Genomic DNA, 23,496 nt, shown 5'->3' on the forward strand with positions numbered 1-23,496 from the left:
GATTGGCCTGTAGTTGCATATAGACGATCTATCTCCCTTCTTAAAAACAGGAACAACGTTTGCCTACCTCCAAGCAGTTGGAATAGAACCAGTGTCTACCGATGTATTGAATATTTCGGTTAAGTGGTCGCAGATTATAAATTTACACTCTTTAAGCATTCTTGGAAAAATTTCGTCTGGACCCGGAGATTTAACTACTTTTTCTGGACCCGGAGATTTAACTACTTTTTCTTTACTAATGCTGATATTAGTTAGACTATGGGTCAACAAATCACCTGAGCATGTCATTAACATTGCAGGACCTTCTTCTTATACTATTCTTACCAACACCTATCATGTTGCCATGGCAACTGTTGTCAATTTAGAAATAATCAATAAAATCCAAACCGCTGGCCCAATTGACATGCAACTTGGCATGTGAAGGTTTTATCATAAATCCCGATTCTTCAAAAGCAAGCAAATATTCACCGATTCAAACGCAAATATGGTTATCAACCTCGGCAAATTAGTTTTCCGAGTAAAAATAATAAGGTAAGGCATCAATAAAATATTATTCTAATGTAAGAAAATTGTTTTTAACCTATTTTCTCCCGGTTATGAGCAGCTCAAGATCGTTGGGTATTATGCACTTGGTGATTTGTTGACCCAAAAACCTTCACATGCCTAGTTGCATGTCAATTGGGCAAGTGGTTTGGATTTTATTATTTCCAAATTGACAACAGTTGCCATGGCAACATGATAGGTGTTAGTAAGAATGGTATAAGAAGAAGGTCCTGCAATGTTAATGACATGCTCAGGTGATTTATTGACCCATAAATTTTATGGGTCAATAAATCACCTGAGCATGTCATTAACATTGCAGGACCTTCTTCTTATACCATTCTTACTAACACCTATCATGTTGTCATGGCAACTGTTGTCAATTTAGAAATAATCAATAAAATCCAAACCACTGGCCCAATTGACATGCAACTTGGTTGATTGATTGATTTATGGAATTTTTGGCTTGAAGACCAAACGGCGGAGCCGGTAGGCCATTCAGCGCACATGCAACTTGGCATGTGAAGATTTTTGGGTATAAAAATCACCAAGTGTATATTACCCAACGGTCTTGAGCTGCTCATATACGGAAGAAAATAGGTTAGAAAACAACATTATTACATTACAATAGTATGGTATTGATGTCTTACCTTAATATTTTCACTCGAAAAAATAAATTACCGAGGTTGATAACCAAATTTGCGTTTAAATCGGTGAATATTTGTTTGCTTTTAAAGAATCGGGCATACACTTGCACAACAACAAGATAATTTGAATATTTTGCTCATACGCTGAACGCTCAAAGCATTGAAACTAAGCCAAACAAAATCCAGGGGGTCGCAAAATATGGCGTTGTATACAGTACCAGCGCGAACGTAGCGCCGCGCTTGTTTTCGCGCGTACCTATATGTTACATACAACATGCATTCGTATAGCATAAATAGAGAGCTGAAAGAATGTTGTATTAATGTTTACTCTTCAGAGAACAACATAATGTCACGACTTTGGCGTTTTGACACACTGCCTAGAGCTTTCCATTTTCCGTCGTCTTCAGCCCCGTCGGCTATTACATTTCCTTTGCTCTATGGAAGTGCTGGAAGTCTTAAGGCCTCCAGTAACTACTTCTTGGTATTTGTGTTCCCCCTTCTCCCCAGCAAACGTTGTGAGAGTTTAGCGCTAATTGGATGCAGTTGTAGTAGTTTTTGGTTTGGAACAACGGCAGGACAAATGAAAATCAAAACAAAATATCTAATCTCTTTCTTTTGGTAATTAGCCACAAGGTGCGACACTAGAAGTGTCACATGAGAAATTTAGGTGAAGCTCGGACTAAGGCCACAGCTTAGTGGAGCTTATATTTATAGTTGGACGTGGAGCCTAACGTCAGCGAGGCGGTAGCAGATGATGACGGAGAGGCTCGATGGGACAGCTAGAAGACTGGACGAGATGTAAATTGTGTGCTGGTCGGTACTGTTCTGGATTCTGGATTCCTAGGAGAGACCACCCGCTTGCGCGGGATCGTTTTTTGCGGGAGGGGAAGAATGTCTGTAAGAAAATGAAAAGACAGTAGCGTATAAAAGAGGGCTATTGCCACCGGGCGATTTGCGAGCGATTAGGGGCTTGTTGGTGGTCGTGACTCGGGAGAACTGGGCTGGGAGCTTGGACGGCGGCGTCAATGCCGGGAGGAAGAGCAGATTATATCACCAACGAAAGTTTAGAAAATGGTAGGAGACGTAGTAGGAGAGAAAGGTGGAAAAACGGAAAAATCTTTAGTGGGAGGTAAACTGAAATGAGAAGATGTAGTATAAGAGAAAGTTAGAAAGGAAGCGAATTTTAGTCGAAGAAAAAGTAAGTGTAGATGTTTGTGCGTGGGACGTGGCTATGTTCGTGAGAGGTGTGTGTGTGTAATTTACGGTGAGTAGATTTCACTTCCCGCGTGTAGAGGGCGTTCCTGATTAGCCCCAGGTAAGGCATGAGAATTCCTGTTTTACCCCAGGTTGGGTTTGAGCTGTTTGCATATTTTTGTAGCCTGTCAGTTAATGGGCTACATGCGATATTATTATTATTATTATTATTATCATCATTATTACTATTACTAATATTATTACATAATTATGGCTATGACCAGTCAAACTGGTGAAGGGGTGTATTATTTGTAGGTACGGTCATACACATCTTTTCGTGTACACCGCACGTGGGACGGGCGCGGCTGACAGATAGTCTGTACGGTGTGGTCTAGGTGTAATATGTTGTATCAGATGTTTGTGTTTGTCGTGCAGTTTTTCTAGGTGTCTTGAGTGAAGTTTGTGTTTGTGTTGGTTGAGTGGACGGATGTTGGAAATTTGGTGTAGAGACTCAGTGGTTCTGAAGTCGCTCCATCGCGAACCCGTGATGAACTGGACAGCGGCATTCTGAACCTTCTGATGCTCGTAGTTATTAGTGGGACATGTCAGCTAGCTTAGTCCCGGGGACTGGCACAGAATCGGTCTGGCGAGGGCTAGGTACAATCGACGTTTGGTTCTCAGTGTTGCATTTTTGAAGCGTCTTAGCTTACCCAGCACAGCCCTAGCCTTCGCTCCCTGCTTGCGGAAGTGTGGGGTCCAGGTAAGGCCACTATCAAGTGTGCTACCCAGCACACGGGTATGGTCCTTCGCTGGGATGTTTGTGTTGTTTATTTCAAGAGGAGTGTTTGTGATTGTTCTGTTGGTTCGTTTGCAGCAGAAGTATACAGCATTGCATTTCGACGCGTTGGTCTTAATGCGCCACTGTTGCTCCCACGCGTGTGCCCCGTCTAGGATGTTTTGCATTACGTGTAACGCTCCCTGCAGAGAACTGGATTCTGGATTCCAAGAAAAGACCACCTCGCTTGCGCGGGATCGGGTTTTGTGGGAGGGGAAGAATGTCTGTTAGAAAATGAAAAGATAGTAGTGTATAAAAGAGGGCTATTGCCACCGGGCGAATTGCGAGCGATTAGGGGCTAGTTTGTTGTCGTGGCTTTAGGAGAACTGGGCTAGGAACTTGGACGGTGGCGCCAATGCCGGGAGGAAGAGCATATTATGTCACCAACGAAAGTTTGGAAAATGGTAGGAGACGTAGTAGGAGAGAAAGGGGGAAAAACGGAAAAATCTTTAGTGGGAGGTAAACTGAAATGAGAAGATGTAGTATAAGAGAAAGTGAGAAAGGAAACGAATTTTAGTCGAAGAAAAAGGAAGTGTATATGTTTGTGCGTGGGATGCGGCTATGTTCGTGAGAGGTGTATGTGTGTAATTTACGGTTAGTGAGTAGATTTCACTTCCCGCGTGTAGAGGGCGTTCCTGATTAGCCCCAGGTAAGGCATGAGAATTCCTGTATTACCCCAGGCCCGTATGGCCGTTGGCTTTCCTATTTAATGGTCACCCGCAGCCCAGCGAAGTCGGCAAGGATGATCGCTCGTCTCTCGAGTCCGCTTTGCTGGTTCCTGATTGGCTAGCGCATATTCCCCGCTTGCCAACTATGGGAACTATAAAAGGCTAGCTCCGAAGATTTCTTTGATCAGTGTGTAACGGGTCGTAGGATGCGTCACGTCACTACACAGTAATTCAAAATCGGAGTCATCACAGACATTATAATGTTGAAATTGAAATATCTCAACTTCTCACTTAATTTAACTAATTCACCACATTACATTTTGTATCCTTATACTTTGTGATTATGATTGATACATTTTACTTATGTATTACCATTTGATCGTACTTCTCATTGTTTTGGTTGGAGGGTCCGCTGCGTTACATACCAACCCCCACTTGAGCACTTGCCATTTCTCGTCTAGTCTAGGTTGGACCAAGGTAAAACGAATACTATAAGGTACGTTAGCGGGGGGGTGGGGTGGAGGAGAGCCAGAAAACCTCTCCACTGCGCAGGTAGATGATGACGTCAACGTAAATATCGAGACCAGGGTTCCGCGGGTCGAGAGCTGTCAGTCACTCACACCCCAGTGTGTGGAGCGAAGCTCCATCTTCTGATTAAAGGGGTAGCTAAGGCAGACAAATAAAATATAAAAAAGCATGGAATTTTTTTTATGATTTTACTGGCGGTCATATCTCAGATACTGATAATTTGAGGATAAGAAAGTGATACTGAGTAATTTCAGTATTATGTGAACATCATAGTGTAATTTTAAAGTTTACCATACATGCAGATGGTTTTCTTTAAAGTTTACATTTTCTTCTACCTCTCACTCTCTCCCCCTCTGAATTTCCTATGACGTCACGGTGGAGGTGGGCCGAGGGGGGGGGGTGCTCAACGCACCTTATGGTATTTGTTTTACCTTGGTTAGGACCATGTGTTCCTTTCTCGTAACTGGTACCTACCTCACAAGACTATTACAATTGCCTCAACTTCTGCCCAGACGTTGCGTCGCATTCCTTTGGCAATTTTTAACGATTGGAAAAGAGCCCGCCGAAAAACAGCGAACTGAGCCTCATGCTTGGTGCCGCTGGTATCAGTTCGTGGCAGTAGGCACGCGGCACTCCTATAGTAGACGTCCTCTTACGACCTCACAATCTCGTCAGTGAACAAATACCCACGAACATGAACATTTATTCCCGTCGTTGGTCATCGCCAATCGTGTTGCAGTGACTCGTGTTTTGTGTGTCCCAGAACTTACAGAAAGAAGAAAGCGTGCTTTGTGACATGCCTCGAAATCAGAATCTACAAGTTCAGTCGGGGATCATTGCCAGCCCTATTCCAGTGATTCAATGCGCTGAACTTACGCATTCAGGAAAATGGACTTGTAGAATATGACGAAGCAAGGGAAGATTGACGAAATCATGGAAATGAAATCGTTGGGCTCGATTCCCCTCCCCCACACGCGTTCGGTGCTGTCGACTAAGGACAGGCTTGGTTCCCGCCGCCCCTATGTGACGCATGGCTCAACGAATATCGAGAGCATCCTGTTCAACTGAGGGCATCCACTCATTTGAAGACATCACCAGTCAGTGCACTATTACAGGAGAGAACGAAGGAATAATTAGAGGTATCTTGTTGTTTTAGCTAGGTCTTAGAGCGCGTAGGGCTAGCCAGGTAGGATGTCTCGAACCAAATACGTATGTTGTATCTTGCCCAGTTAGTTGATAAGTCAATCACTGTGAAATCATTTTCATGATACATTTATTAAAGATGAATATCAATTGCATGTTACTAACTGCGGATACATCCTAAATCATAATAAAATCAGTGTAGTAAGTTGTGTTTAATTAGCCCTAGGAGTGTAAATTACACGAGTTTGCTCCCCTCCCTTTGATAAACATTTCTCTGCTCCTTTGAAATTGCACGCTCGGCTTGAAGTGAACGTGCGTGGTCCCGGCCGGGATCTCAAGTTTCCTGGAATTTGGCTCCCATCTACAGCTACCACCCTTCACCAATTCCCCAGTGTATGAGAATTCTCATGCCCCTCAACTATCCCGTCCCCATTCCACTGTCCAGGGATTTCGGGACACATAATGACAGTCTATTTTTTGTATTTTACCCCTTTACTTGCCATCTAACGTAGTGTATAGGCTTGAGAATCTTAATGACTACAAAAGTTATGTCGATAAAGAGGAAATCTCTGCAGAGTCGCCCATATCGAACAGGTTTTATAAGAAAGACCAGACAAAGAGTAACACACTCATGGGTCGTAAGACCAACTGCTAACGTCCCTGACTGGAACGTCCCTGTGGTAAATTGAGATTAATTGTCTTATTATTATTTTTATATACATGAAAATGGTGTTAAAGAATTGTATACTGGTGCTGTAGATTCCTTATATATGTGACATCCGCTTGCAATTAAACTTCGTAAGCGAAACCCCGTTTTTCAACTTTCCTCACCGACACACTGCTACAGTCCCTGATGACAGACAGGGAAATTCCTCATATATACGTCGGGGTACAGTCATAATGATGGCGTGGACAACTGGGCACTCTATAGACATTGTTATAGCCAACCGTGAATCAAACCACTTTCAAATCGGCCGCCTACTACTCACGCCTTCGAACAGGACTCGTAGCCATCATACGTATCCCCAACGTTCAAGTTCGAACCTTGCCATGAAACTATTGGCCCCGCCTTCCTCGAGTATATAAGGTAAAACCGGCTGTCCGCCCCCGCACACGGACTCCCACTCAAACAACCCCAGGCCTCACGTGCTTCTCGCTGTATATTGGTGCTTTGCTGTTCTGTTCGCAAGTGTAGTATCTATCAATCTTGGACTTGTATATCATTACTTTTGTATATCTAGTATTGCTGTGCCCCTTTGTTATTTCTCTTATATGTATTTACTTATGTTAAATGTCCCTGTGTACTTTGAGTGTATGATCGTAAATGTTAAACAGTAAAGCTTTATTTTTCTTTATTTGTAAATATGGTTTATTTAAGTTTCGTGCAGACTTCTATCCTTACTTACATTCAGTCTCAAATATTGCTTTTCCTCGGAACGTACGTTTATCTACCTAAATTATCTATACGTTCCACTTTATTGTTGTGGGCTTTCTTCCCAACTGGAGCTCGACTTACTCCTAGACTCGACTTAAGTTCCACTCTTTATATTAACTCAGGCCAAAACCAAGCAAGCAACCCACGGCAACATGTAAGACTCCACCGAATGTAATAAATAAGGTGACACCAGAGAAATATCTCACCAGAAACCAGTTGGCAGCGGGGGTGACATTACTGCCAAAATCCCTTCGTAGAAACCATGAATTACACAACCAAAGGAAAACCGGGCGTTCCTGTTGGATCTTCGTCTCGTAAAGGTCCAACCGCATTGCTTTGCGTTCTCACGGGCAGTGTGCCACCGAGTGTCAGTAAACACTGTCCAAATCTTGAATGTCGACCCCGTCACTTACAGTTCCCTTCTCTCCGTAATTATTGGTTTAATTCTGTTAACCGTTCCTTTAAATTATTTTGTACTCTTTCATCCCTTCAATTTCTTTTCATCATTGTCTTAATGTTAGTCACTCATCTGTAGGCCCCATGCCTAAGTTCATCCTTCTTAGTCAAGTTCTACTTAATATATGCTACTCGTAGGCTGTTTAAAAATTTGGAAACGTTTTCTTGATTTTCTTCACTACTTCTACACTTTTTAGTATTAGGTACACTAGATGACTCCCACTGGGATCCCCAATCCACTCATCAAGCCAACTCTGCTCCGACGTCACTACTTAATTCATCCAATAATTTTGACCGTTACAAATAAGTGGCTCCCTTTAAGGCGTGACTTTTCACCCATTGCACCAATATTTTCTTTCTCCTCCACCCTTCTCCAATCATACTGTTACACTGTTTCAAGCAATACTGCTTACGCAGACAATCTTGGTCACGAAGCGGAATGCATTAGTGTTTACATTTCGTTACATAAGCGCCAATATCGATACCCTAGCTATGTTTACAATCTTAGACGGTGAGCGAGATTATGCAACCCCGCAACTCCGTCGCGGCAATTGTCTTCAAAACTTTTAACTCGTAAAATGAATTTCTCGCCACCTACCTACTTTTCTACAACTTCATCTACCAGCCTCTTACATTGGACATTAAATATCGTGAAGAAAATGAAGACCTCTACTTACAAGGTAAGCACCCTCTCATTAGACCACAGGCTGGAGATTGTAATGGAAGAACTAGACAGCAGCAAGTGGGACATCATGGGACTTGAACACTGAAGTTATGCTGAATATCATGGCTTCTAGTGCTTCAGTACTATCAGAATATTTCAAGAGTGTGACTGAGGAATAGGAAACAGATCTCTGACGATTCTTGCATTTCCTTCATCTCCATAGCACCTTGGGATAATTCTATTCACATAAGCTCTGGAAACAACTTTTCAGGACTTCCCAACACTTAAGTATTCTTTCAATAACACATAATGCCTTGGATCACGCCTGAATACAGCTCTGGAAATAGCTTTTTAGGATTTCACACCCCTGAAGTATTCAGTCAATAGCTGGCAAAAGAGCCATCTAGTCACAACATGACAGAACAGACTGCAGCTATCAACCTCCAAAGGTTCACAGAATTCCTTGAACTGTGCTGCTCTTTTAGCTGAGGTGCTGAAATAGCCATACACTGAGGTCCATATTCTCAGCATCAATTTCCATTTAGATGTAGAGAATCTTGTTGCATTGTCCAAAATATGAGCCAGACAGTCTGTAGCAAAAATCTTCTATTGAGCCACACATTTGCATTGCCAGCAGTGTATAAAGACACTTTATTCGGATCCAGATCTGACGCCTCTAGTTTAGATAGTACCCTTAGATGATTCATTGTTATTGGTGTAAAAGTCACATAACACATGGTGCACTGCATTCTCAAAATCAAAATATCTCAGAAGTGTTGGGAATCACTTTGTTGCAAGCATCAGTTGCTATTAAAAAGGGAAAAGCACATTATTTGATGTACTCCACATATGCTTGTATAAAATGAAGTATTATAATATTTTCATGCTGTTTTAGTTTTCTCACATGTTACACCTTTTATCATTGAGTCACTGTGTATTTCTTTGTCAACTTTTACTACACAATATGGAGTTACATATAACTACAGTGTCCCATTCAACTGAATTTTTTCCTGTGCCATCAATATCCACATCAAAACGGCATAGTGTGTAAAATGCATGCAGGTCATCACTTCTACTTGTTAGGATGACAAACTTTAATCACATATATCCGTGTTCAGTTATAAAACAAGTGTATTCATATTTTGTTTATAGAATTTACAATTTGCGTTATTATAATGAGGAAAATTTTTATGTACATTTTGAATGTATAACTGTATGCATCATAGACTTGAGTTTTTTGTTAATACCCAAAAATGCTGTGTGTGGCACTGTCATTTGGAGGAAAGTAAAAACATCACCCAGCAGCAGGCTGTGTTCATCAACACCTTTATTAAAGCCTGTATTAACCCATCAGGATGACTTGAGCTGCAACAGAAATAGGCCTTTCCAGTGGCTTCCTTTTCCTTTATCATAAATCTTAACATCTGATCTTTGCTTTGACTTTGTTTCAGTGGTGCACATTTATCTTAGTATTTCTAATATTCCAAGGCTCTTTTAGTAGCCTTTTTTCATCAATATCTTTTTTGCTTACATTACTCTTGAAGAGTAAGTCTCTGTAGCAAACACACTTTTTTTTTAAGTTCCAAGAATTCAGTTATCAGGCCATCAGGACTTTGATTTGAGGGGGGTGATATTGATAACATGCTGATTTATTTTATTTTAATGAACAGCTACCAAACACAGTACAAACCATCTCAAAACTATATATAGAATTATGAAGTTGTACATTTCCATTTCAAAGGTCATTGATTCTCAAAATCACATCCTTCTTTATTAATTCATCACTATAAAATTATACAATTGATTTATTTAAAACATTTCAATTTCATCTTGAAATCCTTGTGTGCTCACATTTTTTACTTTTGTGCTAATTGTAAAATGTATGTGTGCACACATGCACAAAACTTAGAGAGAAAATTTTATCATCTCGTGTGTCGCATCAGAAAGACTTCTGTCCAGCAGGAGTCACCATGTGATGATTGATTGATTGAGAGAACCCTTTTGTGAGAAAGCAGAATTGCACAGGTCAAACGGGAAAGGCTACTCTCCTGTCTGGGTCAAGTGATATTTCAGGCAGTTCTTTTGTGAGAAAGCTGCATCACACAGCTATGACTTCTTTCCATTGTGGGTCCCCATATGCCTTGTTAGAGAACTCTTTCGTGAGAAAACTCTATTGCACACGTCACACAGGAAAGGTTTCTCTCTTGTGTGGGTCCTCATATGTTTTGAGAGACCTTTCTTTACTGAGAAAGCAGAATCGCACAGGTCACATTGGTGAGGCTTCTCTCCTGTATGGGTCCTCATATGCTGTGTGAGATTACACTTTTGTGAGGAGGCATAATCACACAGGTCACACTGGAAAGGCTTCTCTCCTGTGTGGGTCCTGATATGCATTGTGAGAGCACCCTTTATTGAGAAAGAAGAATCACACAGAGCACACTGGAAAGGCTTCTCTCCTGAGTGGGTCCTCATATGCTGTATGAGACGTTGCTTTTTTGAAAAAGCAGAATCGCACAGGTCACATTGGAAAGGCTTCTCTCCTGTATGGGTCCTCATATGCCGTGTGAGATCACCCTTTATTAAGAAAGCAGAATCACACAGGTCACACTGGAAAGGCTTCTCTCCTGTGTGGGTCCTTATATGCTGTGTGAGAGCACCCTTTTGTGAAAAAGCAGTATCACAAAGGCCACACTGGAATGGCTTTTCTCCTGTGTGAGTCCTCATATGCTGTGTGAGAACACCCTTTCGTGAGAAAGCAGAATTACACATTCCACATTGGAAAGGCCTCTCTCCTGTATGGGTTCTCATATGCTGTGTGAGACAATCTTTTCGTGAGAAAGCAGAATCACAAAAGTCACATTGGAAAGGCTTCTCTCCTGTGTGGGTCCTCATGTGCAGTGTGAGAGTATCCTTTTGTGAGAAAGCAGAATCACACATTTCACATTGGAAAGGCGTTTCTCCTGTATGGGTCCTCATATGCTGTGTGAGACGATACTTTCGTGAGAAAGCAGAATCACACAAGTCACACTGGAAAGACTTCTCTCCTGTATGAGTCCTCATATGCTGTTTGAGAGAACTCTTTATTAAGAAAGCAGAATGACACAGGTCACACTGGAAAGGCTTTTTTCCTGTGTGGGTCATTTATGTGTTCTTTGAGGAAACACTTTCTTGTCAAAGTTTTATTGCACAGGTTACACTAAAATGGATTCTCTCCAGTGTGGATCATCATATGAAATCTGAGGTGATTCTTTTGTGAGAAAGCTGCATTACACAGGTATCATTAGAAAGGCTTCTCTCCTGTGTGGGTCATCACATGCTGTGTGAGAGAACCCTTTCAAGAGAAAACACAACTGCACAGGTCACACTGGAAAGGCTTGTCTCCAGTGTGGGTCATCACACAATATCTAAGATATCTTGTGATACAGCTATGCTGCAGATGTCACACTGGGTCTTTTTCATCATATGACATATATGGAATCTATGGATAACTCTTCCAAAGATTGTTGATAGTTACCCTCATCCTGGAAAAAAAAATAAAAATATATATATATATATATATATAATATTGTGTAATACATTGTAATGGGATTGTAGATATTTTGCACACAAATTACTTCATACTCAGGTCCATTTGTATCTAAACAGACCCTTTGTGCATGCTATCATGTAACATAAAGTAAGTAGAAATACAAACAGATATGTTGCTTTTCTACTTTTTCACCATTAATGTACTAAAAACCATCCAACAGCAACATGCATATTAATCCCACCACAACCAAAATTACTCCAAATTTTCCTCACATCATGAGATTTGGAAGTAAGGAAGGGTCCAACTGGCCAAAGCAGTCATATTTTAATATATAACTCCATAACATTCCATGTTTGGGATCACAAAATCTGAATCTAAACATGACCTACTGTATCCAGTTCATCTCACTCATAAGACTCAAATAAGTGATACAAAACAACATTTGTTCTTTCAGTACCTCATTGTGAAGGTTGAGATACCTGCCATGTGTACACTGGTACATGGCATGAAGCAGTATTATTGTGGCAGTATACCATATTCAGCATATGATTGAGATTAAATCTTTAAAATGTTAGATTAAGTATTACTTTTGCCCAATATTCTAAAAAAAATGAGAGAAGATATACTTCAATTCACATTCAAAATCATTGAATTCATGCTGCAGAGTACATTTCTTTATAAACATCATCTATATTTACAAAATTCAGGTTAGCCCCACCACCAAGTGTCATCTACACTTACAAAATTCAGTCAAGCTCCCCTCCCCCAATTTTCATCTTCAATCCCTCACTGTAAGTCACATTATCTAAGATACACTGGTAAGTGGTGTACCTGTGTTATCATTTTAGCAAAACATAATCAATAAATTTGATCCCAGATTTTGTTGATGTACTTTCCATATGAGGATCAAAGATCAAGTAGAGAAGAAAAGGTAAAAGGTGCAGATGGAGAGATAATAATTGAAGAGACATAAGAGGAAGATGTGCAGAGTATTTTGGAGACGACTTGCTAAATATGAAGGAGGATAGGAAGGGAAAGGTAGTTGCAGTTGGAAATGCCAAGAAAATGACAATGACAAATGAGGAAAATGGAAGAGAAATACGATGTGGCGAAACCAGTTATTAAAATGATGAGAGCAGGTAAGGCACCTGGGTTAGATGGGTGTCATGTAAAGTGGCTAAAAAGGGAGATACAGTGATGGTGGACTGGCTGGTGAGGTTGTTTAATGTTTGTCTGGAGGAGCACATGTTTAGTTTCACTTTACAAGGGAAAAGGGGACAAGTGTGAGTGTATTCATTTCAGGAGGATCAGTTTGTCAAGTGTAGCTGGGATGGCTTATGGGAGGGTTTTGGTTTTGAGGATTAGGAGAGGAACAGAAGGAGTAATTGGCAGAGCTGGACATATTACCACTGCACAGGTTATTTTATCAAAAAATCTATATATGTATATACATATATGCATTGTACATATACATACATATATGTATATAATATGTATTGACAGAAATGCACTAGCTGGTGGTAAAGAGGCCAAATCTGGTAATTGGTGAGGAACAATGTATGTAGGTTTAAGAAAGGTAGGGGTTGTGTGGATCAGATTTTTGTGGTAAGGCAGATATGTAAGAAAGCTTTAGGAAAAGGTAAGGTATTTTGGGGCCTTTATGGATTTGGAAAAGACTTATGACAGGGTAGACAGGAAGGCACTGTGGGAGGTATTGTAGATACATGGGATAGGAAGAAAACTGTTATGAGGAGTCAAGAGTTTTTATGAAACTAGTAGGGCCTGTGTTAGAATTAGAAAAGGAGAGAGTGAGTGGTTTAAGTTAAAGGTGGGGCTTTGCCAGAGATGTATCATGCCACCATGGCTGTCCAATTTATACATGGATGGGGAGGCAAGGGAGGTAAATGCTAGGGTAATGGGCCTGGGACTGGAGATAGTTAAAGGAAATGGAGAAAAATGGAAAATTAGCCAATTGTTTGCTGACGACGACACTGCACTTGTAGCAGGATCAGAGGAGGGATTGAGGAAGTCAGTGACGGAGTTTGGGAAGGTGTGTGAAAGAAGAAATTTGAAGATAAATGTGGGTAAAAGTAAGATGATGAGATGTACAAGGCGAGAGGATGGCAGCAGACTGGAAATGAGTATTAAGGGGGAGAGACTGGAGGAAGTGGATAGTTTTAGATACTTGGGTGTTTGCAAAAGTGGTGGGAAAGTGATGAGTGCAAGTGGAGATAGAATGTAGATTGAGAGAAGCGAGTATAAATGCCTTGGGGATGGGGATTGGGGAATATAATGGGAGGTGAACTTTTGGAAGTGGATGCAGGAAGGAGATTGTATGATGGGGTGGTTGTGCCAACAGCACTCTGTGGGGAAGAAACATGGAATAGTGAGGAAGAGTTTAAATGTGTTTGAGATGAAAGGCCTGAGAAGTATGGTGGGGGTTGGTGAGCTGGATAGAGTGAGAAATGATGAGGTGAGGAAGAGAGCGGGATGGAGGGGGGATGGGAGATGGGGTTGATGAAGGAGTGTTAAGATAGTTTGGATGTGTGGAAGGAATGAGTAAAGAAAGATTAGTGGGGAAGGTGTAGAAGGAGGAGGTGGAGGGAGTGGACATGAAGGGGTGACCAAGGGTACAATGAATGGATGGGGTAGGCATTGGGAAATAGGGGATGTCTTTTGAGGAGGGAAGGGGGAGGACAGAAGATAGGGGTGAATGGAGAATGGTTGTGTATGGATGATGCTATGATGCATGGGAGTGGGTGGGGAATGTGACATCTACCTTACCAGTTGTGACACTTGTGTAATAATACTGGCCAAAAAATATATATGTATATTCCTTAGGTGTCCCTGCCTATTAACATTGATCAATGGAAAGTTGGATGTTTTGCAAGCTTTGATCTCATTTGACCATTTCTCACATCACTGCTTCTCAAATGGATGCTTCCTGTATGAACACTATATACAAGAACATAAAAATTGTACAGAAAGGTGTCCTGTCATCACTACTCATATCTGGTACATTGGTTGGACAGTGGCTTGTGTTATTAGAGTGTTGATCTGGCAACTGTGTGTTTGTTTACATTATTGTGAAACAATACGAATGGGTCGGAGCACCCACCATCATAATGACCAGCTTACCATTTTCAGAATTTCCACAATATTTATGAAGTTGATTTGATGTGTGTGTATAGATATTGATATGGCTACACTACTCACCACCATCCACCACTCAACTGCTATCAGTATTGGTCACTGATTACACTGTACAACAAATTTCAGGATTAAGAAAAAAACATAGTTCTCATGTGCGTTTTATTATGAAGTTCAGTGTGCTGAATTCAAATTTGATAACAAAAATTTCATGCCACGTCACAATTTTTTGTAAATCGCTGTTTTAATAATTATGCAATTAATAGAGATTTCCAAGGTTCCATAAATGTATTTTGCTCCCAAAGTCAGATTAAATGTCTTCATTGTATTTATTTAATTAATATATAATGAATCAGCATGTTTGTTAGCTTTATATGATGTATTAACCTACAATCTATTATTTACTTCTTCTTTTATAAGACGTCTCAGGCGTGTCACGCTTCAGGTTCCAACAGAAGTCAGCCAGCATAGCAGGGCTCCATTTTCCCTTGTACCTGTTTTCCATTGACGCTATATCTTGATGGAACCTCTCTCCATGTTCATCACTCACATCTGCTGCATTCTCTGGGAAGAAGGACAGATGAGAATGAAGAAAGTGTATCTTCAGTGACATATTGCATCCGAGATCTTGGTAGCATTTGATTAGCCTCTCCACTTTACGCTCTCGCTGGGACTCTTGGTGCTTTCCCAGAAGCCCTTTGCATACATCTTTGAATGCATGCCAGGCCGCTAGCTCAGGTTCATCCATTGTCGCCTCAAAGTCCTCATCATTTATAAGCTTGCGAATCTGAGGGCCTACAAATATACCCTCTTTAATCTTGGCATCACTAATTTTAGGGAAGATCCCTTTGAGATACTGGAAACATGGCTTGTTGTGTTGCAGTGCTTTGGTAAATTGCTTCATTAGGCCTAGTTTTATATGCAGTGGTGGCAAAATGATTTTCTCCTTCTTAACTAGTGGCTCATGAATTACATTATGGCATCCAAGCGTCATAGATTCCCGAGATGGCCATTCTGAGCGTATATAATGTTCTGATCTGGCCCTACTGTCCCACTTGCAAAGAAAGCACATAAATTTTGTGTATCCAGTTTGTAGCCCATTAAGTATGGCTACTACTTTCAAGTCTGCACAAATTAACCACTCATGCTCTTTGTAACTTATGCGGTCTAGAATAAAAGCAAGGTTCTCATATGTCTCTCTTAAAATGACTGAGTAAGCAACTGGAACTGAAGGCATGGTGTTCCCAATGTGCAACAGAACTGCTTTTATGCTGTAAAGGGATCCATCTATGAATAGCCTCCACTCATTGGGTTCATAGGACAGCTCAAGGGCACTGAATAGGCCTCTGATATCATTACAATAAGTCAAGTTGTTTTCCAAAGTGAAGAAATCCTGTAGATTTGCAGAACGCTTCCTAAATACTGTAATTCGAGCTTCTTCATCCAACAGGTGCCATTGTTGCAAACGTGAGGCCAGGAGTTCACTCTGTTGCTTAGTAAGTGTTAGATCACGAACTAGATCATTGAGTTCTGGTTGGGTGATGAGGTGTGGTTTCTTATCAGATTCAAGTTGTGTCGTATACGTTGCATCTTGAGATTCTGAATCGTCTGAGTTGCTCGTGTCATCACTTGGTAGTTCAGAGGGCGGCTGTGGTACAGGAATATCACTTGAATGTAGAACTGGGCGAATAGCAGACTGAAGATCTGGATACACGATAGATTTCTTGCCTTTTCTGTTGCGACCTGCAGGAAAATAAAATAAAATCAGACTAAAAATGGATACTATTGGTTGTGATCACGTGCAAAAATAGTGGAAGTGCAACTTATTATGTATTTCGATCTTTTTTATTGATACATCTCTTGAAAATATATATAAAAACAGTAGAAAATAAACACTGAACACCCACCTTTAATATCCGTTAAGCAGAAGTAGCAATCTGTTGAGTGGTCCTTTGGCTCCCTCCAGACCATTGGTACGCCAAACATGAGGCCAGTCCCTTTGCCTTTCACCCAGGCAGAAAGGGAACTTGTACACCTGACACAAAATATGTGAGGTGCCCAGCTTTTGTCCTGGTCACCCACTTTACATCCAAAGTACAGCTCATAAAGTTTCTTTACACGTTGAGTCAACTGTCTCTTGTTTTGCCTTAATGTAACTGATCCACATATATAACGAAACTTGTCTGGTGAATTCTTGCATTCTCTAGGCATCTTAACTCTGTATCCTGTTAAGAAAAAAAAACACATAGCTATGTGAAAAATTATATAAATGGTAAAAACAACAAAAAATACCGTTCAGATAGACATTGCGGGCACTGCTATTTACGAAGAACTGGAGGGTCACAGAAAGAAACGGATGTTATATTCGTGATCTACGCAAAAAATAACTCTAGAAAAGGCTAGTCTCATTTCCGTTTTTTTTTCTCATTGTTATACAGTGTTATTTACTTGGTAATATTTATACACATCATATCAACCCCATAGATATCGCAGAAATTCCAAAAATGGTAAACTGGTTATTATAACAGTCTTTGCTCTGACCCATTTATACTATTTCACTACATTGTAAACACACACTTGCTAGGTTAACTCCAAAAGGAGTCACTTTCCAACCAGTGTACCAATTATAGGTACTGGCAACAGTACATTCCAGAGTCAAGGCATGCATGCACTCACTTGCATTTCACTTATCCCACACCCTTCCATTCCTCTTGCGTTCGCCACCTACTTGTGCTCCCTTAACCATTTCAGTGAAAGTCAAATTCTCGTGCACCGCATCAGCTGTCATACATATGATTCATAACACGACTGTACTCACATTATGGAATATAAAGTCACTGCTGTATTACTCATTCTCTTTTACTCTGAGTAATAAACACAGAAAATGTGATCAAACCCATTCACAGAATCTGGGGGTAACTCATGTACAGCTACAAAAGAATATAATCAAGATGCTGATACCCACATCCTTTTGTACCCACTTGTGTCTCATGATGCCTACGTAGGCGGCATCATCATACCAAAGTGGTTAATAGGAACCACCTTGTCAAGGTGGGGGTGAAGGGGAGCTTGTGTGTTCCTATGACCTGGTAAGTGAGGCTAGAGGGGGTTTCAGCCCCAGCTCTTCCTTACATAAGAGGAGAGGCCCACCCATGCAAGCAAGGTTACTAGTGAGGGACCAAACATATGCTTCCTGGAGAAAGGCTGCCATACGCACCAATAGTGCCATCCACCAGAAGGAACACCCTGTGAGGTCATCCTGTACAGGATGGTTGGGTGTCTGGGCTGGGGGCAGTTGTGAAGGAAAGTCCTAGCTCCATTGTGAGCAAACTTTTGAATCGTGTGGAACTTGGTAAAACAAGTGGTTCCTATGGGGATGAGGAACCCCGTTTGCAATAGCCAATGCTTGTTCCACTCATGGTACCAATAGGCAGTCGCCCTTGGCCCGTGGAGACAATCAAATCACAAAACATCTCTATGGATACACTTACAAAAATCCTCAGGTCCTGAAGGAGGGAGTGGTCAACCAGGCCCACAAGATGGATGTCACTCTCTGGTTATCATGATGATGCTACTTATGTGCAGCCTGGAGCTTGCACTCCCCCTTCCAGTGTTACATACATACATATATATATATATATATATACATATATATATATATATGTATATATACAGTATATATATATTTATATATGAAGTGAATTGCTAGTAACAGGCCTCAGTTCTATCTATATATACAAGCATATGCTGGTTACCACTAAGGACAAAGATATATGAAAGTCTAAAGCCTTTTTGTGTAATTCACAGCTTCAGGAGAGATACAGAAGTAGTACAAGTGACTTTGAGCCATTTCTGTACCTCCCCTGAAGATCTGAATTACACAAACATATTTGGGTACTCTGTGTTTCCTTTCCGTTACTGGTAACCAGCATATTATTGACTTATGTGCCAGTTTATTGATTCATCTGCGCACACACACACACACACACAAATGAGAGGGACCTGGGAGTCATTGTTATGAACAATATGTCACCTGAGGAACATATAAATAAGATTTTTGGAGAAACTTATAACTTAATAAGAACAATCAAAGTGGCATTTACATACCTGGATGAAGAAATGGTGAAGAAAATTCTAATCACTCTGATAAGACCAAGATTGGAATATGCAGCAACGATATGGTCACCAAGTACAAAAAAAATGTATAAAAAAACTTGAAAGAATACAAAGAGCAATTACAAAATTGGCACCAACACTCTCAAAACTATCATATGAAGAGAGACTAGAAAAACTTGAACTACAGATACTAGAGCAAAGAAGAGAGAGAGGAGATTTGATAGCTATTTACAGAATCATGAAAGGCATAGAAATTATTGATAGAGAGAATCTGATGAAATGGGATGATAGAAATACAAGAGGACACGGAAAGAAAATCAAGAAAGACAGCTATAGAAGAGATCTCAAAAAGAACAGCTTTCCTCACAGAGTAATAGACAGTTGGAACAAGTTAGATGAGAAAGTGGTGTGTGCAAAAACAATACATCAATTCAAAAATAGTTTAGATAAAATGAGATATGAAGACGGGACACCACGAGCATAGCTCCCCTTCCCGTAAAATACAACTAGGTAAGGTAAATACACACACATGTTGCAACAAATTACTGCACGTTGCTGTTCGTTTGCAATTCACAATTGTGCTGCCTATAATTCATTTACAATAATATATGTACTGTATGTGTGTGTGTGTACACTAGGGAATTTTTAGGTATGTATCATTTTTATAATCCGCTCTGGCAACACTGTTACACCAACGCTCACTCGCTCAATTTAATGGAAAATTCAATTTAGCGGACTGGACCTTGGCTGAATTAGTTCATTAAATCTGGCTTCTACTGTACTTCAATTTATATTCAAAATCATCATATTCGTGCTCCAGAGTATATTTCTATATTTACAAAATTCAGGTTACCCCCCTCCCCTCAGTGTTATCTACATTTACAAAATTCAAGTTAGCCCACTTCCTCCTCAATTTTGTTCATGGATCCGCCACTGCAAGTCACATCATTTAAGTGTAGCTGGGATGGCTTATGGGAGGGTTTTGATTGAGAGGATTTGGAGAGGAAATGAGGGAGTAATTGGTGAGGAACAGTGTGGGTTTAGGAAAGGTTGAGGTTTTGTGGATCACATTTTTTTGGTAAAGTACATATGGGAGAAAGCTTTAGCAAAAGGTAAAGATGTTTTTTGGACCTTTATGGATTTGGAAAAGGCTTATGACCTGGGTAGACAGGAAGGCATTGTTGGAGGTATTGCAGATATATGGGTAGGAGGAAAGCTGTTAAGAGCAGTCAAGAATTTTTACAAAAGTAGTAGAGCCTGTGTTAGAATTAGATCTGGAGAGAGAGAGTGGTTTGAGGTAAAGGTGGGACTTCACCAGAGATGTGTCATGTTGTCATGGTTGTTCAATTTATACATGGATGGGGAGGCAAGAGAGGTAAATGCTAGGGTAATGGGCATGGGATTGGCGATGGTTAAAGGAAAGGGAGAAAAATGGGAGATAAGCCAACTGTTGTTTGCTAATGACACTGCACTTGAAGCAGGATCAGAGGTGGGATTATATATATATATATATATATATATATATATATATATATATATATATATATATATATATATATATATATATATATATATATATATGTATATATATATTATATATATATATTATATATATATATATATATATATATATATATATGAATATGTATATATGTATATTATATATACATATATATATATATATATATATATATATATATATACATATATATATATATATATATATATATATATATACCTATATATTATATATATATATATATATATATATATATATTTATATATATAAATACATATAGGCATCATCATGATTCACGCTGGATTAAAAAATTCGGAAATCTTAGCTGCAGCTCTGTGCTTCTTGAATACTGTGAAAGCTGTGAGATGTGAGCTGGAGAATTATGACAGAGATGTGGAAGCATCGGCTAGCAGGAAGGATCATAGCTTGCATTCTGACTCTGTCCACACAACGAAATTCGCCAAGAAGCTGCAAGAAAAGGTGTAGTAAGATCCAGGCAAGGAAATGCAGACTTTGGCATGAGAGATGGGCATCATAGTGACAAATACAAAGAGAGCACTGAACAAGGATCTTTGCTACTCCTCATACAAGAGGCACAAGGGCAAACTACTCACTGACAAGGCCCAAGAGAAGCAAGTTATGAAAGCCAAGAAACTCCTCAACAAGGTCAAAAACTCAGTCAAGACAGGGATGCTCTGGTTCTTCTCAGACAAGAGGAGCTTCTGCCAGGACCAGTTACACTATGTGCAGAACAACAAGTGGCTAGCCTGCAGTCTGCATGAAGTCCCACTCTTCATGAAGACCAAGTTCCCTTAAACTGTGATGGTCTTTGGGTGTGTTTCCAGTGAAGGCCACGTCATGCCACCCCACATCTTTGAAGAAGGACCCAGACTCACTTCAGGTGGTTATATTGAGTTACTGTCCACTGTTGTCAAGCAAGCACTGGGTGGAGAGGGAGGGTGTCTGCAGGAAAGAAGACCATCTGTGTGGCAGGCAGCAGGACTCAACTCCATGTCACCTCACACCTCTGGGAAAACCCAGAATTAATTAGCTGTCTAAGAACATCTACGACTTCACCAGTCCTAACATCTGGCTCTAACTCTCCTGATTGCAACCCTATGAACTATTATGTGTGGGCATTCTCTATATATTGCAAATTTTCTCCTATTGTAATCTTAGATTTTGAAACCTTCTATTAGTGGGGGAGGACTACTGCAAATAATGGAATATGCTTGGTTTAATGCAATTATATTCACTAATTTGAGCTTTCTAGGATATTCCCTTAGTTACTTTAAATTTCCATTAAATCTGGCCCTACTAAATAGCGACTCATTAAATTAGGCTTCTAGAGTAATACAATTCAAAAGGAGACTTGATCAATTGTGAGCAAATCAGGAGAATAAACTTAATTTTGAGGACAGTCTTTTAATAGCATTCAAGGTCAACTGAGGGAGGGAGGACACAAGAGGACATATATCAGAGGCCTGACCTACCCACCCAAGCTGGAAGTGATCTGGACATATAGGTCATATGATCTGTAGCCAGTATCTATGTAAGATTATGTAAAGGAAGGTATAACTGCTCATACTATAATGCAATGACTTGTAATAATTAATGTAACATGGACTCGTGGAGTGAATATCAAGATTTTACTCACAACAGTATCATAATCAGTGCACATTGAATTCAGAGTGAACTTCATAGATTCTTGATTTTCATACTGAGAAAGGCATGATTGACTACTATCCCCCAATAAGAATGTAAGAACAATGTATGCAAACAGGATATACACGTTGATAATTATACAGATGCTTGCCAGTCTCAAAATATTTTTTAAACTGCTAATGACATTGATATTAATTTACAGTACTATATGGGGCTTAAAATACTTAGAATTATAAGAGTTTGTCAATGATATCTGTAAGAATTGCAGCTGTGACACCTGACCTGACCTGACCTAACACAATCTAACCCCTTGGTAAATATAAAGATGTACATCTACCTCAATTCATTTTTAATAGCTACTGACGTTACTATTAGTTTTTAGTACTTATAGCTGGGGTTCAAAATACTCAGGATGATGAGAGCTAGTCAAAGATATAGGTAATTGCAGGTGCCAGGCTGGCAAACATCTTGATGAATACCCACATTTGACCCTGCTCAGAATGCCAAATACACTACCACAATGTTAATAAGTTTCATATGCTTTATTGTGCTATCCTCGCAATTTAATACACTACACTTTTATATCTGTGTATCCTATATTACCGATAAACTTATCTACTCTCAAACGTGAAACGGGAAATGAAGTGTAGTAAGTGCCAATGCAAACACTACGCATGCACTATGCCACCTTACCACTATATATATGATTTCAGATACAAATTCAAGAGGAAGGCGCACTTGTTTGGCCTGTACGATGCACAACAACTACGGAAATAAGTTCTTCAAATAGCTGAAAAAGGGCAACTTAAGGCTTGACGGACCTTGATGACATTTGTAAATAAACAATGCTAGGGACTTACAGAATAAATGGATAAAATAAAAGCTCAAAAGAAATACTGACAATGATGCATTAACGGCAGGAAAATTCTTATCGGTTAAGCAAAAACAGGTGTTAGAAAGGAAAAACTATATACTCGTATACTAAGGGAAACAAGATGAGGGAAGCGGGCGGAGTTTAAAAGAAGGAAACGAAACAAAAACTAACCTGTTAATAGACAGTTAGGGCAAGAAATAGTAACATATAGAGGTGTGCAAATGCAAAACACATTCACAAACAATCGTTACGAAGGTGCTGTATTATTATCGTAACACATGCATTCATACATACACACACTAAAAAGAGTAAGTGCAGAGGAGGATTATAAATCACTACAAAAGACCTGGATAAATTCTGGAAATGGAGTCAAAAGTGTGAACTTCAACATCAAGAAATGTAGTATAATGGAATTTGGAAAAAGTAAAAAATATAATATCGGGACAATATAAAATTGGTACAAAGGAAGAAAAGTCAACTCGGAAAGGGACCTAGGAATGACATGGCAACAAACATATCAACAAAATAGTCAA

The 23,496-nt window shown here is 39.9% G+C and overlaps 2 protein-coding genes across 3 annotated transcripts; both read right to left on the reverse strand.

The window, feature by feature from the left end:
- Nucleotides 1-9,772: 9,772 nt before the first annotated feature.
- Nucleotides 9,773-23,091, reverse strand: LOC143031802 (uncharacterized). Of its 2 annotated transcripts, none has more exons than XM_076196105.1 (2): nucleotides 22,783-23,091; nucleotides 9,773-11,631 (listed from the first exon to the last, which is right to left on the reverse strand). In XM_076196105.1, the coding sequence occupies exon 2, from the start codon at nucleotides 11,249-11,251 to the stop codon at nucleotides 10,217-10,219; it is 1,035 nt and encodes a 344-aa protein (XP_076052220.1). In that variant the 5' UTR covers nucleotides 11,252-11,631; nucleotides 22,783-23,091; the 3' UTR covers nucleotides 9,773-10,216. The 2 variants fall into 2 exon arrangements, with proteins under 2 accessions (XP_076052220.1, XP_076052221.1); XM_076196106.1 differs by lacking the exon at nucleotides 22,783-23,091 and adding an exon at nucleotides 21,321-21,973.
- Nucleotides 14,855-17,201, reverse strand: LOC143031801 (uncharacterized). Its single transcript, XM_076196104.1, has 2 exons — nucleotides 16,697-17,201; nucleotides 14,855-16,532 (listed from the first exon to the last, which is right to left on the reverse strand). The coding sequence occupies exons 1-2, from the start codon at nucleotides 17,034-17,036 to the stop codon at nucleotides 15,187-15,189; spliced, it is 1,686 nt and encodes a 561-aa protein (XP_076052219.1). The 5' UTR covers nucleotides 17,037-17,201; the 3' UTR covers nucleotides 14,855-15,186.
- Nucleotides 23,092-23,496: the final 405 nt, after the last annotated feature.

The sequence above is a fragment of the Oratosquilla oratoria genome, chromosome 12, assembly GCF_046742065.1.
Source record: "Oratosquilla oratoria isolate Oo_2021 chromosome 12, ASM4674206v1, whole genome shotgun sequence".
In the NCBI taxonomy this organism is placed as follows: Eukaryota; Metazoa; Arthropoda; class Malacostraca; order Stomatopoda; family Squillidae; genus Oratosquilla; species Oratosquilla oratoria.